General features: G+C 42.4%; 1 protein-coding gene across 1 annotated transcript in view; it reads left to right on the top strand.

Moving 5' to 3' along the window:
- Positions 1 to 13,223, top strand: part of LOC101174953 (arachidonate 5-lipoxygenase) — a 36,191-nt gene extending 22,968 nt beyond the window's left edge. Inside the window, exons 3-15 of the mRNA XM_004080002.4 lie at positions 96 to 297; positions 3,600 to 3,681; positions 3,757 to 3,879; positions 4,975 to 5,081; positions 5,758 to 5,930; positions 6,005 to 6,148; positions 6,637 to 6,840; positions 7,014 to 7,100; positions 9,070 to 9,239; positions 11,765 to 11,886; positions 12,077 to 12,177; positions 12,255 to 12,425; positions 12,539 to 13,223. Coding sequence (XP_004080050.2) covers positions 96 to 297; positions 3,600 to 3,681; positions 3,757 to 3,879; positions 4,975 to 5,081; positions 5,758 to 5,930; positions 6,005 to 6,148; positions 6,637 to 6,840; positions 7,014 to 7,100; positions 9,070 to 9,239; positions 11,765 to 11,886; positions 12,077 to 12,177; positions 12,255 to 12,425; positions 12,539 to 12,718 — 1,866 coding nt within the window. The 3' untranslated portion in view covers positions 12,719 to 13,223. The remainder of the gene's footprint in view (positions 1 to 95; positions 298 to 3,599; positions 3,682 to 3,756; positions 3,880 to 4,974; positions 5,082 to 5,757; positions 5,931 to 6,004; positions 6,149 to 6,636; positions 6,841 to 7,013; positions 7,101 to 9,069; positions 9,240 to 11,764; positions 11,887 to 12,076; positions 12,178 to 12,254; positions 12,426 to 12,538) is intronic.
- The last annotated feature ends 52 nt before the right edge of the window (positions 13,224 to 13,275 follow it).

Consider the following 13,275-nt stretch of genomic DNA (forward strand, 5'->3'; position numbering starts at 1 on the left):
AGAGGGGGATTTATTTGGTTTTTTTTTCAGCTGCAGATACTTCTTTTTTCATGCTTTGATTTGAAAACAATGATGCCATTCAATGTTTTCCTCAGGTTGATCAGTATAAAGTGGCCAGTCCCTCAGCGTTGGGCTCAGTCATGCTGGTCCGGCTGGAGAAGCAAAGGTACTGGGTTGAAGATAACTGGTTCTGTCGCTACGTCACTGTGGAGCCTGAAGATGGAGGAAAAATGCAGATCTTCCCTTGTTACCGTTGGTTTGTTGGAGATTCCAAGATAGAGATCAGAGAAGGAAAAGGTAAGACACATTTTTTTTCTTTTCTTCAGAAATTCTCCTCTGATCCGTATAGTTTTAGCTTTAAGCCATTTGTGAGCTATTACTTTTAGGACCCACCCACAATGAAAATGCTGTTTTTAACACCTTCTTGTGGCGTTTTTCTGATGATGGAGGACATATACATAGAGAACATTAAACTTACATTTTCATTTCTTTGTTCAAATCGTGAATAAATCAGGAGCAGATGAAAAAAGGCTGATTTGTGACAAAAAATACGCTAGGCTGGCTGCAAACTTCCTGCTCCGCTCCATTCCGATACATCCACTGTCAGACAAACAGATCCATGTGTGTCTTTGTTGTCCTCGTCTGAGATGGAATCTGGATCTAAATTGTACGGCTGGATAGCTGGAATGCTGCTCACCGTTTTGGTAGGACTGATAATGTTAGCTTGGGGGTGTGAGGTCCTGTAAACTAACGGAAGAGATTGCAGACAAAGGGATGATGGGAAATCAGCACAGGCTTATTCTGCAAATGTCCCGCCCACAACTCAAAGGTGGATTTCCAATGAACTCCTGCAGCTCTTCAGGAACTACGTCCTAGAACAGTGTTTTTCAACCAGTGTAGTGTGCCGCGGGAGATGGTCAGGTGTGTAGTGGGAAGTTGCCCATTCACTGATCTAAAAACATTTTCCATCTCCAGGATTTCAGCTCTGTGTTCATCCAAACAGCCCCTGATAAAACACTGAGGAGTTAGGAATATTAAAGATCGTAAAATACTTTTTTCTTCGTGTTCATTTAATTCTATTAAAAACATTTTGGTCAGACGCTGATTTAGCGTCAGCTGTTGTCAGAAAAGTCCCGCCCCTTCAACTGTCTCCACCAATCATTTTTGGAGGCTTAATCATACGTCATCAGTTTGACCAATCAGAAGTGGTTAAAGTCTTACCAGCTAAATACCAGCTGAAGCTCGTCTTTAGCGGTGTAGCTTTCCACAGAATCTGGTGTCAAACCGTAGAACAGGGGTCTCAAACTCAATTTACCTGGGGGCCACTGAAGGCGGGGTCTAGCTGAGGGAGGGGCGCAACTTCAACGCACACACACACAACTTGTGAGTGTCTGAGAGCAAATAAATTTTGTATGGAACACATACTATACTAAACTATTAACTACACTCTATTAGTAACTGTTTTCTGTAGATAATTTTCTTATAAACTCTCAATCAATAAAATAAAATACGTAAACAAAAAAAATCAATAAGTAAATAAATTAGTAATACATTTCTGTTTAATTAGACTTCTATATCAGCTGTTTTCTGATTTAAATGCCCCTATTAACACAGTTCAGTTAACACTGTTGAATTATAACTATTAAAAACTAAAGAAGACTCCAATTCTACAGTTCTGTCACCTCCATCAATGGTTCTTCTGAACACGGCTTCTCTTATCTACTTCTCACTGATGGACACTTGGCAGAACTTCCTCCCAAACAGCTGAGACCCTCAGTGTGGATGAAGATGATTGTCTGTAAATCTGGACTGGACTTATTGACATTTAAGGTGGAGAAGTTAAAGACTGTGTGCTCCCTATTTAGAGTCTGTGTTGAAATTTTTTTTTTAAAGTTTACTCTTTAAACCACAAATCAGTAAAGGAGAAACAAAATTCAGAAACCGTTTTTGGATTTTCTTTCTTATGACTTTTTGCACATTTAAACCCAGGTCACAAGTTATTGTAGAGCAGCCGGTCAGCCACTCCTATATTTTTATACTGAATTCAAACTGGTTCATGAAATAACGGGCGCTGTTCACTGGAGATCAAAACAATCGTTACTGATACCTGAGATCAGAGAAAAGCTCCAAAAAAGGATGGAAATGTATGTTGGTGAAACCAAATAAGTGCAGCCAAGATGCACAATCAGCGTGTTTGAGATCACCCAGGTGGACGAAACGCTGTGCAGATCACCTGGTGTGTGACGTATGTTTTTGTTTTTGCACAAACATCACATGTCAATCATCACAAAAATATCACGAGAAAAGGGGCGGAGCAAGGGGCAAACCTGAGCGAACGCAGCTGGAAATTTAGTACTGCACTGACCGAAAGCTGCCCCGATGACAACAAAACAATGCATTATGGGACATGTGTCCTGATGGTTTTTCATTTTCTTTTTCCTAGGGGGGGCCTGGCAAAAAATAATTGAGAAGCACTGGGTTAAAGTGACAGCGTCTCAGCATACAATGAGTCTTCCTTTGACGTCTTGAAACCACAATGAACACACAAACAGTTTTTAAATCTTCTAACTTAACTTTTATTACATCTTTTATGAAAACAGCTGCAGCTTCCAGCTTTTTCTGCCACAATTATCACAAAATGCATATGAGATTGTTGAGGGGCTGTAGATCAATACAGACTGTGAGTTTCTCCTTTTTTTAAATTTTTGGATGCTGGTGTGCCGTGGGATTGTTGTCAAGGTTAAAGTGTGCCGTGGCTCAAAAAAGGTTGGAAAACACTTCTCTAGAAAATGATACGGGTTGTTTTGTTGTTTTTTTTTTGCCTAAAAATGACTTCATAAAATGAAAAGATCAATAAGAATGCTTTGAAAATAGATCAAAAGATGATCGGAGTGGGACTTTAAACCACATGCTTTTGAAAATTTAAACTGTGCACAAAGCTAATTTTAAATTGGAACAAGCTTCAAATCTTTCAAAAACATCGAGAACAGAAGAACCACGACATACTTTCAGTTACATTGAAATGTTTTGTTTTTTCACTTTTAAGCCTCAAGTAGAATTTCTGTAAACATGTCAAAATCTGGATAAAGTAAATAAGGTCATTTAAAGCTTTTTTGCATTCTTTGCACCAACATTATCTTCAAATCTTTGAATTTGAGTCCCTTCTCTGATGAGTTCTTGATGATCCTAGATAACCTCTGCGAAGGTGAAGGATGATCCTTGTAGTGACCTGCATGCAAAAACCAGGCCCACATTTCACCCAGATTAAGCTGGAGTTCTTTTAATATCCCTGTAGCAAAAATCCAGCATGGTTCCTTTTGAAAACGTGGAACAAATTCCTAACATCTTTTGCAAGAAGTCTGCTCATTTTTAAAATAGTGTCCAAAAACTTTCCAGGAGACTTTCCTGGAAAAACTTTCCCATTAACTGTCATTTTTACTCATTAATTATGAGTTAGCCTTAACGTTCTAAATGTTCTATTTATTGTGTTCCATTCTGCAATCTTTGTTTATCTGAACTCATCTGTGATGCAGTTGTATGACTGAATATGTTTCATGTGTCCTGTGCCATGATGGGTCTGCCCCACACTGTCTCCATAGCAACAACAGTGAAGGACGACACCTCTCCAAAGCTGCTAGAACACAGGAAGAAGGAGCTGCAGGAGCGACGGGAGACCTACAGGTTCAGCAAGTGCATGTGGGCTCTGGTCACTGTGTGTGTGTGTGTGAGTGTCACGTTGTGTGTGTTGTGCGTCAGATGGATCACTTGGGCTGCGGGGATTCCCAGATGCATCGATGCCAAAACAGAAGCTGATTTGCCACAAGATGCCCGATTTGAGAATGAGAAGAGGAGCGATTTTGAGCATTCTCTGCACTATGCGTAGGTCTATGCACACACACACACACACATGTTGTAACCAAACCAAGAGCACAGTTTAGATGACAGTCTTTGAGAGAAAAGTGGTCCGGTTTAATTTGGACATCAAGCAAATGTTCAGAAAGAAAATACAATGAAAATAACTGGATAGTCTAGAGCAGGGGTGTCAAACTCATTTTCAATGAGGGCCACATCAGCATAGCGGCTGTCCTCAAAGGGCCAGATATAACTGATACATGTAACTAAATGTAATGAAAAAAGTAAATGTAACTACTCCTTAATGTTAAATAACTAATTATTTATTGATTATAACTTTTTAAAGTGACAATTACAGTTGCATAGAAAACAAATGTTTACTTGTTACTCTAGCATAAATCCTTTTAAATTTTGTCAGCTTATTAAAACCCACATAACTCCATTAATGAAGGATCAAACTGTCCAAGTGAATAAAGAAAAATAACATAAAACTGAGCTAGAAAGAACATGTATTACACGTGTAACATTTTACAAAAAAAGGCTGCACACAGCCTTGCATCCAACTGATGGTTTGATGACAACACACACACATAAGACCTGCAAACACTGAATAATTACAGCAGCAGCTACACATAAATAATATGTAATCAACTAAAAAAAAAGTATTTTAAGAAATTAAAAAACTTTCATGCTCTCGTGGGCCACATAAAAAACCATGGCGGGCCACATTTGGCCCGCGGGCCTTGAGTTTGACACATGTGGTCTAAAGTACCTGGATGTGTCAAGCTGTGTCACTCCATGTCTAAATCTGGCTCACGTTTGGATTTTTGTGTCTGAAAAACAAGAAAAACAGCAGAATGTATTGATGCTGAAAGTTACCATGAAACGCTGGTGTCATTTTATCAACAGTTTTCACTTAACCAATCTTTATTTTTGTCTAATGAACAATTTTCAATCGAATCCCTGTTTAAATGATGATTTTAATGAAACCAGTTGTTATTTATAAACGTTATTTTTCACTTGTTTGGTCTTTATATCCTTTAAATATCACCAGCTCACGAAAACTGAGTTTACTGTTTACAACAGCAGACTCAAAAGGGTGACGTGACTCTTTGTCTTCAGTTTGCTCGAGTTGTCCCTGAAGAAGTTCACCATCAGGTTTGGGAAATCCTGGAACGACCTGGAGGATTTCAAACGGATCTTCTGGAAGCTGCGAAGCCCCATAGCAGGTGAGCAGGCGGGACGTCCCTCTGTGAGGCTCAGCCATGAAACAGGAAGGCCTGAATCCTGACAGACAAAACTATGCCTCACTTTAGACAATGATGGTTTCTCCTTCAGTCTCACTTTTCATGTTTGTGAAGCATCTATTGTGCATTTATGAAACATTTATTGGGGTTTTGTGAAACACAGCGTTGCATTTTTTGTGAGAAACACTTATTGTGCATGTGGAAAACATGTAGTGTGTGTTTGTGAAACACAGGGTGTGCAATTCCAAATCTATATCGCACGTTTGCATGAAATTACAGTTGTGAATCAGAGTGTGTGCATTTGTGAACGATGAGACTGCTCTGGCCTCATAAGTGTGAGTAACACAAATTGCTCTTTTGGCACTTTTGCAGTAAACGTACTCATCTCGTCCTACTTTCTGACAAAGATCTAAAGTAAACGGACTTACTCCAGCTGTCAATTTCAGACAAGGTTCACTCGTTAACTCAACTGCTATCTAGCTTTTGCTAAAACGCTTCTTGCTAAAACGCTTTTTTCCTCGTGTCCACCTACGTGACGCCGCTCCGTGGTCTCAGAAACTTCTATGGTTTTCTATTTTTTGAAAAACAAGCAAAACCAAGTCTAGTCCGGCAAAGCGCCTAGACTTCGTGTTTACAAAGTGTGTTTGTGTGACTCAAGAGTACTGCATGGATCACTGGAAGGAGGACTGGCTGTTTGGTTACCAGTGCCTGAACGGCTCCAACCCACGGATGATACAGAGGTGCCAAAAGCTGCCCGACAACTTCCCGGTGACTGCAGGCATGGTGCAAAGCTCCATGGCAGATGGGACCACCCTAAACAAAGAGCTTAAGGTGCAGATCATTTCAAGGTCAACTCAGGAACCGCAACGACAAAACAGACGTAACAGGTGTCCCGTCTCATCCAGGCCGGCAACATCTACCTGTTGGACTACGCCATCATGGAGGGAATCCCCACCAACACCATCAAGGGTAAACCCCAGTTCATCGCTGCTCCGCTCTGCCTCCTGTACCAACACCCTGATGATGGACTCATACCTATAGCCATACAGGTACTTCACTCTCCACCGTTACTTTGAAAGTCCCACTTTGATCATCTTTGATCTATTTTCAGAGCGTTCCCAGTGGTCTTTTGGTTATGTTTATGCTGTTTTTAGGAAATAGTTTCAGTAGAGATGCAGTGATTAGAAAACTGCTTCTCAGTTCTGGGCAGAACAGTTGGAGTGAAGCAACCCCACCCCTCTTCCCCTCTTTGTAGCTGGGAACTCAGAGTAGGGAGATTGTGGCACATTTTCCAAATATAAATAATATCTTTTGCTCGTAGAATTTTTTATTTTTTTGCTCCCAATTAACATAATTGAATAAAGAAATACTCAGAGATGCTGTTTTAATCTTAATTTTCTATAAATATATCCTCGATCATCAGAAAAAAAACACACAAACATGTTAAAAACACCATTATCGTTGTTGTGGGTCTTTCAACACATGAAATACAGAAAAGCAAAAAGGCTTTCATCAAACAGTCTCCTCTCCTCTGCAGCTGGAGCAGACTCCAGGTTTGGACACGCCCATCTTCCTGCCCTCAGACCCGCCCCTGGCGTGGCTGCTGGCTAAGATGTGGGTGCGTCACGCTGAGTTCCAGGTTTTCCAGCTGCTTTCTCACCTGCTGAGGACTCACCTGGTGGTCGAGGTGTTCTGTGTAGCGACTCTGAGACAGCTACCGGCTGTGCACCCCATTTACAAGGTGAGAATTTGGAGTTATTGAGCTTACATTTAAACACATTTTTCAGCACAATGTAAAGAATCAAAGACGGAATCTTTGGCCAGGATTGTCAAGAGAAGAAACATTTATTCTTGCAGTGATGCTACTGAAATAAAAATGTTTTTGAGGAGTTTTTCTGTCTGTTCCTGCTGCAGCTCCTGGCTCCTCATCAGCGCTACACTTTAGAGATCAACTGCAGGGGGCGCACTCAGCTCCTCTCTGAGACTGGCATCTTCAAACGGGTAAAATGGATTTCTTTAAGGTGGTAAAAAAAAAGGTTAATGGGAAAAAACCAAATATTTCACTGACTTCATGTTGGTAATCCGAAAAACCAGAAGTTAATTCCTTTTCAATGAGCTCCTCTTACAACAAAAGCTTAGATAAACTCCTTGACTTAAACAGGCATGTGGTCAAGCGTCTTATCATCAGCAAAACTGGTTAAGGGATGAACTGAGAACTGCTCTGGACTTGTCTTTAGTTTGGTCTCTTCAAAATCAAAAACTGATGGTGGATTTGTAGCAGCAGCTGTATGGGTTTCTTTGGATATTGCGCTCCGTTTGGCAGTCTAGTAGTGACCAAACAATCACACCTTGATTTACCTGAATGCTAGCGCCATGGTTTTCTTGCAAGTGAACCCTGGCGTGGTTCACCACGGTGTGAAAGCAAACAGAGCCTTCAAGCATTCCAAAGAGTTGTAATAAAGAAACGATAGTAAGTAAATGAGCCGTAGAGAACCAAGTATGAGAAAAAAAAAGTTGCTAATACCTTTGTCACATGTACGGTTGACCCGTACAGGTGATGTAAAGTTTTGGGTTGTTCGTTAGGGTTGTAGAGAGGAGCGGCTGCATCTTAACCCTTGTGCTATCCTAGGCACTTTGACAATGGGAGTTGGGTCATCTAGACCCACAAGACAGTGCGCTGAACTTTTTCCTTCAATGATTTGTGATCTTCACTGGTGTCCATGGATTACATGAAATCGTCTCCACCTTTATCCACCTTTGTCACGGTAGGCAGAACACGTCAATGGTCATCTCTTGACCCCATAGGATAGCACAAGGGTTACAGGTGCGCAGGTGCGTCTTGGAGTTCCCTTGAGGCTCCTACGGCCACCTCAAAGGAGGCAGTGAAAATAGAATGTACCACTGTGGAGCGTGTGGTAAGTCTGTCATGAAGTATTTGTAAGACTAATGTAAGTTACAGACACTTACGATGTCCCTACGCCACACTCTGACCGTGCACAATGCTGCATGCACAGTATGTGCAGGTATACATAAGTGCCTGTAGATTGTTCACACCAACTACACTCATTCTAGTATCTAACAGTCAGGCTGCACACACAGAGCATGCAACTGGTGCGCTACAAGCACACACTAAACATGTGAACTTCACTTATGGGCTCCTTGCACAGGATTTGAACACTAATTTTTCTTTTTCTTTTTAAAGAGTGTTCAGTGAGACCTGTTCCCCGCAGCGTTCCCATAGAAAAAATGTATATGAACATTTTAGTTCTATGGGCTCACAGAGTAGTCTCAGAATTCAAAGACTTAGTTCCCAGCGTCTTGTCTGGGAACTTGTTATGTTGGGGGCCGTAAAAGCATCTGATTCAGAGGAGTCAGAGTACTAACAGGACTAAACTGACATTTTCATGTGTTTGAATCTTGCTTGATGTCCTCTTCTTTTTAAACCCCTGGTCCTCGAAATCTACCACCCTGCCTGTTTTCCAGCTCTCCCTGAACTGCTTGCTCATGGAGACATCTGATAGAGCCAATCAGTGACTAGCAGTCCTTGGAGATCTGGAAAACAGTCAAACAGGTGGTAGATCTCCAGGACCAGGAATGAGCAGCCCGGGCCTGGTCAGACCTCATTTTGGTCCGTTCGGCCTCCAAACAAGCAACCGTTGTTTCTGTGATGTTTCCAGGTAGTTTGATCCATTCCCCAGGATGAAGAGAGAAATTAAACCCAACTAATGGAAATGTTCATGTCTTTCACCATTTCCTGTCCGGCCGACTATCCTGGCCTTTTCCTCTGAATCTTGTCTTTCCTCAAGCAAGACATTTCCCCCCAAAAAACGACCCAAAACATTTTTTATACAGCATTTATACAGTGGGGAAAAAAAGTGTTTTCAGGAGATGAGGCGTCTGTAATCACCCGCTCTTCCCCTAGTTCACATTCAATGACTGACAGAGGATGATGATGGTCCTGTCTGTGCAGGTGGTGTCCACAGGTGGAGAAGGCTTGTTGGTTCTGGCCCAAAGAGAATACAAGGTGTTGACCTACAGATCTCTTCAGCCCCGATTTGACTTCATTGACAGAGGAGTGACGCAAATCCCCAACTACTTCTACAGAGATCACAGCCTGATGCTGTGGGATGCCATCCACAGGTAGAGTGATCTGTCTGAACCTGATGAGCATCCTGGAACCAGAGGTTTGGGGATTGTATCCTGATGAACCTGAGCTGGTTTCAAACAGGCTTGGACAAAGACTTAAAGCTAACATGATCAGTGTCTGCGGTGCAGAGCTGCTGCTTTTAAGAAGCACTCCTGATCAAAACCTTAAGACCAGCTCAGGAAATGCAAGAATTGGCATTTTTTTATGACTGGTCCTTAACTAGGTCCTAAACAGAGCTTCAAAATACAAAAAAAATATATATATATACTTTTAGCTTTCAATTTCTAAAAAATAACTTTTTCAATAAAAAGGACTGTTTGTGTTACAATTTGCATTAAATATATTTTTTAATTGTAATTGATACTGTAAGGACTGGAGAGTTGGCTATGGATGGAAAAGGAAAAATTTCATTATTATTATTGTTATGAGCTAAGAGAATGGGCTGGGTGTGAGCACATGTGATGCTACCAAAGAGGACCAGACCTTTGTCCAACATACGAATGGCCTCCCAGATACCGTGTCACTTCCGGCTGACGCGCTGGGACTCGTCCGTGGAAACACAAGCGGCAGCACCGAAACACTCCAAAATGCAGGCTGCCACCAGCCATCTTGCTCACTCCAACTAGTCTGCAGTGTTTCTTTGCTTCCTAATGCCATAGGCAGGGTCCCTGCCCTGCGTGTTGCAGATCAGGCAGTCCCAGCGTAAGTACAAAAAGTGTTCGGCCTGTAATAAGTGTTCGGGGGCCTTCAACTAATGATGACGTCACACTACGGTAACCCCACTTGGACAAACTATGTAGCATCAAGATCCGCTCGGGCTCTACATATTTTCATATCACGTTTCCTTTTGTAATCTAAAGTTCTTTTCCCTCATAAATTGTGTCTGACATTATTCTTTGTGATTTTTATAGAGAGAATTTGCGACAACCCACTTTGTAAAAAGATCTGTGGCTGTTAGAATGAACCTGCAGCTCCACACGAGTGAACCGTATCTCTGATAAGAGCAGCCGGACCGTAGCTTTGTGTTTGCGGGCAGGGCAGGTCCTTTGTTACGGTTAGCGGTCCGGAGAAGGGTTCGGACCGCAGTCCGTCCAGCTGCTCTGTGTGAGCGAGCTGCAGGACTCAGAAGAACCGGGAGATTTGCATCTCCAAGCAGAGAAGCTGCTCTGGGATGGGCGGAGGCAGCTTTTGACTAAACAGTCCTGACAAACCGTGCAAACAATCCTGTGAATTTGTATTTCCAGTCGGGTCCAGACAAAATAAAGGCGGATGTTATTCCAGTTTAAGTTTATCCACGGCTAAATGTTAGCATGTATTGACCTAATCCTAACCCCGCTTCCGGGTCCGTTCCACCATTTAAAAAACTATAAGTGAACAGGAACTTCATAATAATCATAACACTGATAAAAGCTTGTTTAGAAGATCATCCTATGATCTTAAAACAGATCATCTCTATGTCAGACCTTTTTTTGTTTACAACGAAATCAGTTTCTTCTTCGATGGTTGTATTGTCATTTGTCAAGACCAATCACTGTCTTACAAATCATCGGACTAACGTACAGCCAAGCAAATTCTGTGACGTCATCATTAGTCGCAGGTCCCCGAACACTTATTGCAGGCTGAACACTTTTTGTAACTACACCAGAGGTCCAATCGCTCCCGGTGCTGCCAGAGTGGGATCCCTCATATTTACACTAAATCAGGAGCAGGTGCTGCTAATCGGGGAACGTGCATCAAGGGGCTGTGTTCCAGTCACGGCATGCAATAGATTTTTAAAAGAAAACCCAGCAGACATACAAATGTTTGCCAGTTTTGGCCCCACATGATCACATTACGTTAAGGTTCCTTGAGGATTTCTTTGAAAGTGGCTGGATTGCTGAGCTGCATAAGCACGGCCTCTCACAATGTGCCATCGCTGCTGAGGTTGGACGGGAGTTTTTCAAAGATCCTGAGGTTTACGGAACAAAAAAAGTCAAGTGGCAGACCCAAAGAAATGTCACTGGCACTGAGCCGGAGGACCTAAAGAGCTGTCTGAAAAGACACCGGCCCCAAGTCAAGACCATCACTGGTGCCGACTGTGACCATAAATACTTCAGCCTTTGCTGTAAAACAACAAGTTCTTTGTGCTAAAATGACTAAAGTAAATAATTACATCATCGAAAGTCAAGTAGATTTGGCAGTGGGTCAGATGAGAGTTTAGGAGTTCTGCTGAGTTGGGTTGTTGCCTGGGCTGTTTTATGGGTGCAACATCACCTCCTGGTCCAGATGAGTGTTGTTTGCACAAGACGGCATATGCAAGAGAAGAGCTATCCGACTATGATGCCTTGGAGGTAAATAGACAAATGAATAACGATAATCTCCTGAACCCCAGCTGTAAGTCATTGTGACCACAACTGTGGATACAAAATGTGGACAGACGTTTAAAGTTTTTAGATGGTGTGAGTGTTGCGTTGGAAGTTCCCTGTAAGCGGAGGAGTGTGCAGAGACGCTGTAGTGATTCTGTGTCTGCGTGGCTCAGTTTTGTCACAGGAATGGTGGACCTGTACTATCCAACAGACCAGGATGTGCAGAAGGACGCGGAGCTGCAAGCCTGGATCAGAGACGTCACGCAGGAGGGCTTCACGCAGCTGCCCAACTTCGGTCAGTTTCTGCTTCACAGCTGTCGACCGGGCCAAACCACAGTTTCACATTTGTTGTTTTGATGGTTACTCAAATAAGGCAGGAGGCAGGAAGATATTTTCAGAAATGTGACAAAACTTTTAGGAACTTGGACCCAAAGCTACTCGGGGAGCAGATCTCTCTGCTCACATCCATCGTTTTGCTCTTCCAGGCCTGAAGAGTAAGCTCAGCAGCAGAGAGGAGCTCTCCACTCTCCTGGCAGTGGTCATCTTCACCCCCACAGCTCAGCACGCCGCAACCAACAACGGACAGGTGCTCCGCCTTTACCAGGCGCTCCGATTGGTATCGAACCTCCAAGACCGAGCTCTGACTCTTCTCTTCTTGTGCAGTTTGACTGGTGTGCCTGGGTGCCCAACACGCCCTGCACCATGAGACTCCCGCCACCCACAGACAAAGATGCCGTCACCATGGAGATGATCATGGCCACCCTTCCCGACGTCAGCCAGTCCTGTGTGCAAATGGCCATCACATGGCATCTGGGTCGGGCTCAACCTGACGCTGTGAGTGTTTGGCTCGTCTCACTCAAAACACTTTTCCAATCGTTTATTCAACAAGACGAAAATGTAAAAAACAAAAAGTTCCTTTTTCTAGCAGCTTCTTGGTTTTTCTGCAGATTCCTTTGGGTCAGTACCCGGAGCAGCACTTCACGGAGAGGCGGGCTCTGGAGATGATTGACAGCTTCAGAAAGGAGCTGAAGAAGATCGAGGAGCAAATCCTGGACCAGAACGCAGGACTGGACCTGCAGTACCTTTTCCTCCTGCCCAGCCGCATTGAAAACAGCATCACCATTTAGGGTGATTGATCTAAGGCCCCCTGCTGGGCCTTTTGATGAACTGCAGTCTGTCCCTTCACTTTATATGGAGAAAACGTTTATTTCAGAAAAAAAACTAAAGAAACATTTATGAAGATAAGTCTACTTAAAAAACTGTTTTAACAAAACTAAATGTTTATTTTTTTCTGTAATGTTGTGTGCCTCTGAAATACATTGTATAATTTTTTACATTGTTTTTAAATTGTTGAATGTGTTTTTTGGTGGTGGTACATGGCAAATTCTGGATCAGTTATGAAAACAAAACATAATTCTGTGGCAAATTAAAAAAAAAAGTCAGGACTTTTTAAAAGTTCATATATTTCTATTGGCTTTTATACTTTCATTGGATTTGAAATGTTTGCATTAATGTGCTGCGGTGTTGGTAAATGTTTGAGAGCCTCTACAGTCTGTTTTCTTTGCAAAGCTCAGACAGTTTTGAGTTTAAGACTCTTTAAAGGCCTGTCATAAAATGACTGTTCAAAGTGCACCCAGTGGAGTTTCTCATTACCATATTGGCATTTTTAGCCAAAATTATAATT

This window comes from Oryzias latipes, chromosome 18 (genome assembly GCF_002234675.1).
Source record: "Oryzias latipes chromosome 18, ASM223467v1".
Classification (NCBI taxonomy): domain Eukaryota; kingdom Metazoa; phylum Chordata; class Actinopteri; order Beloniformes; family Adrianichthyidae; genus Oryzias; species Oryzias latipes.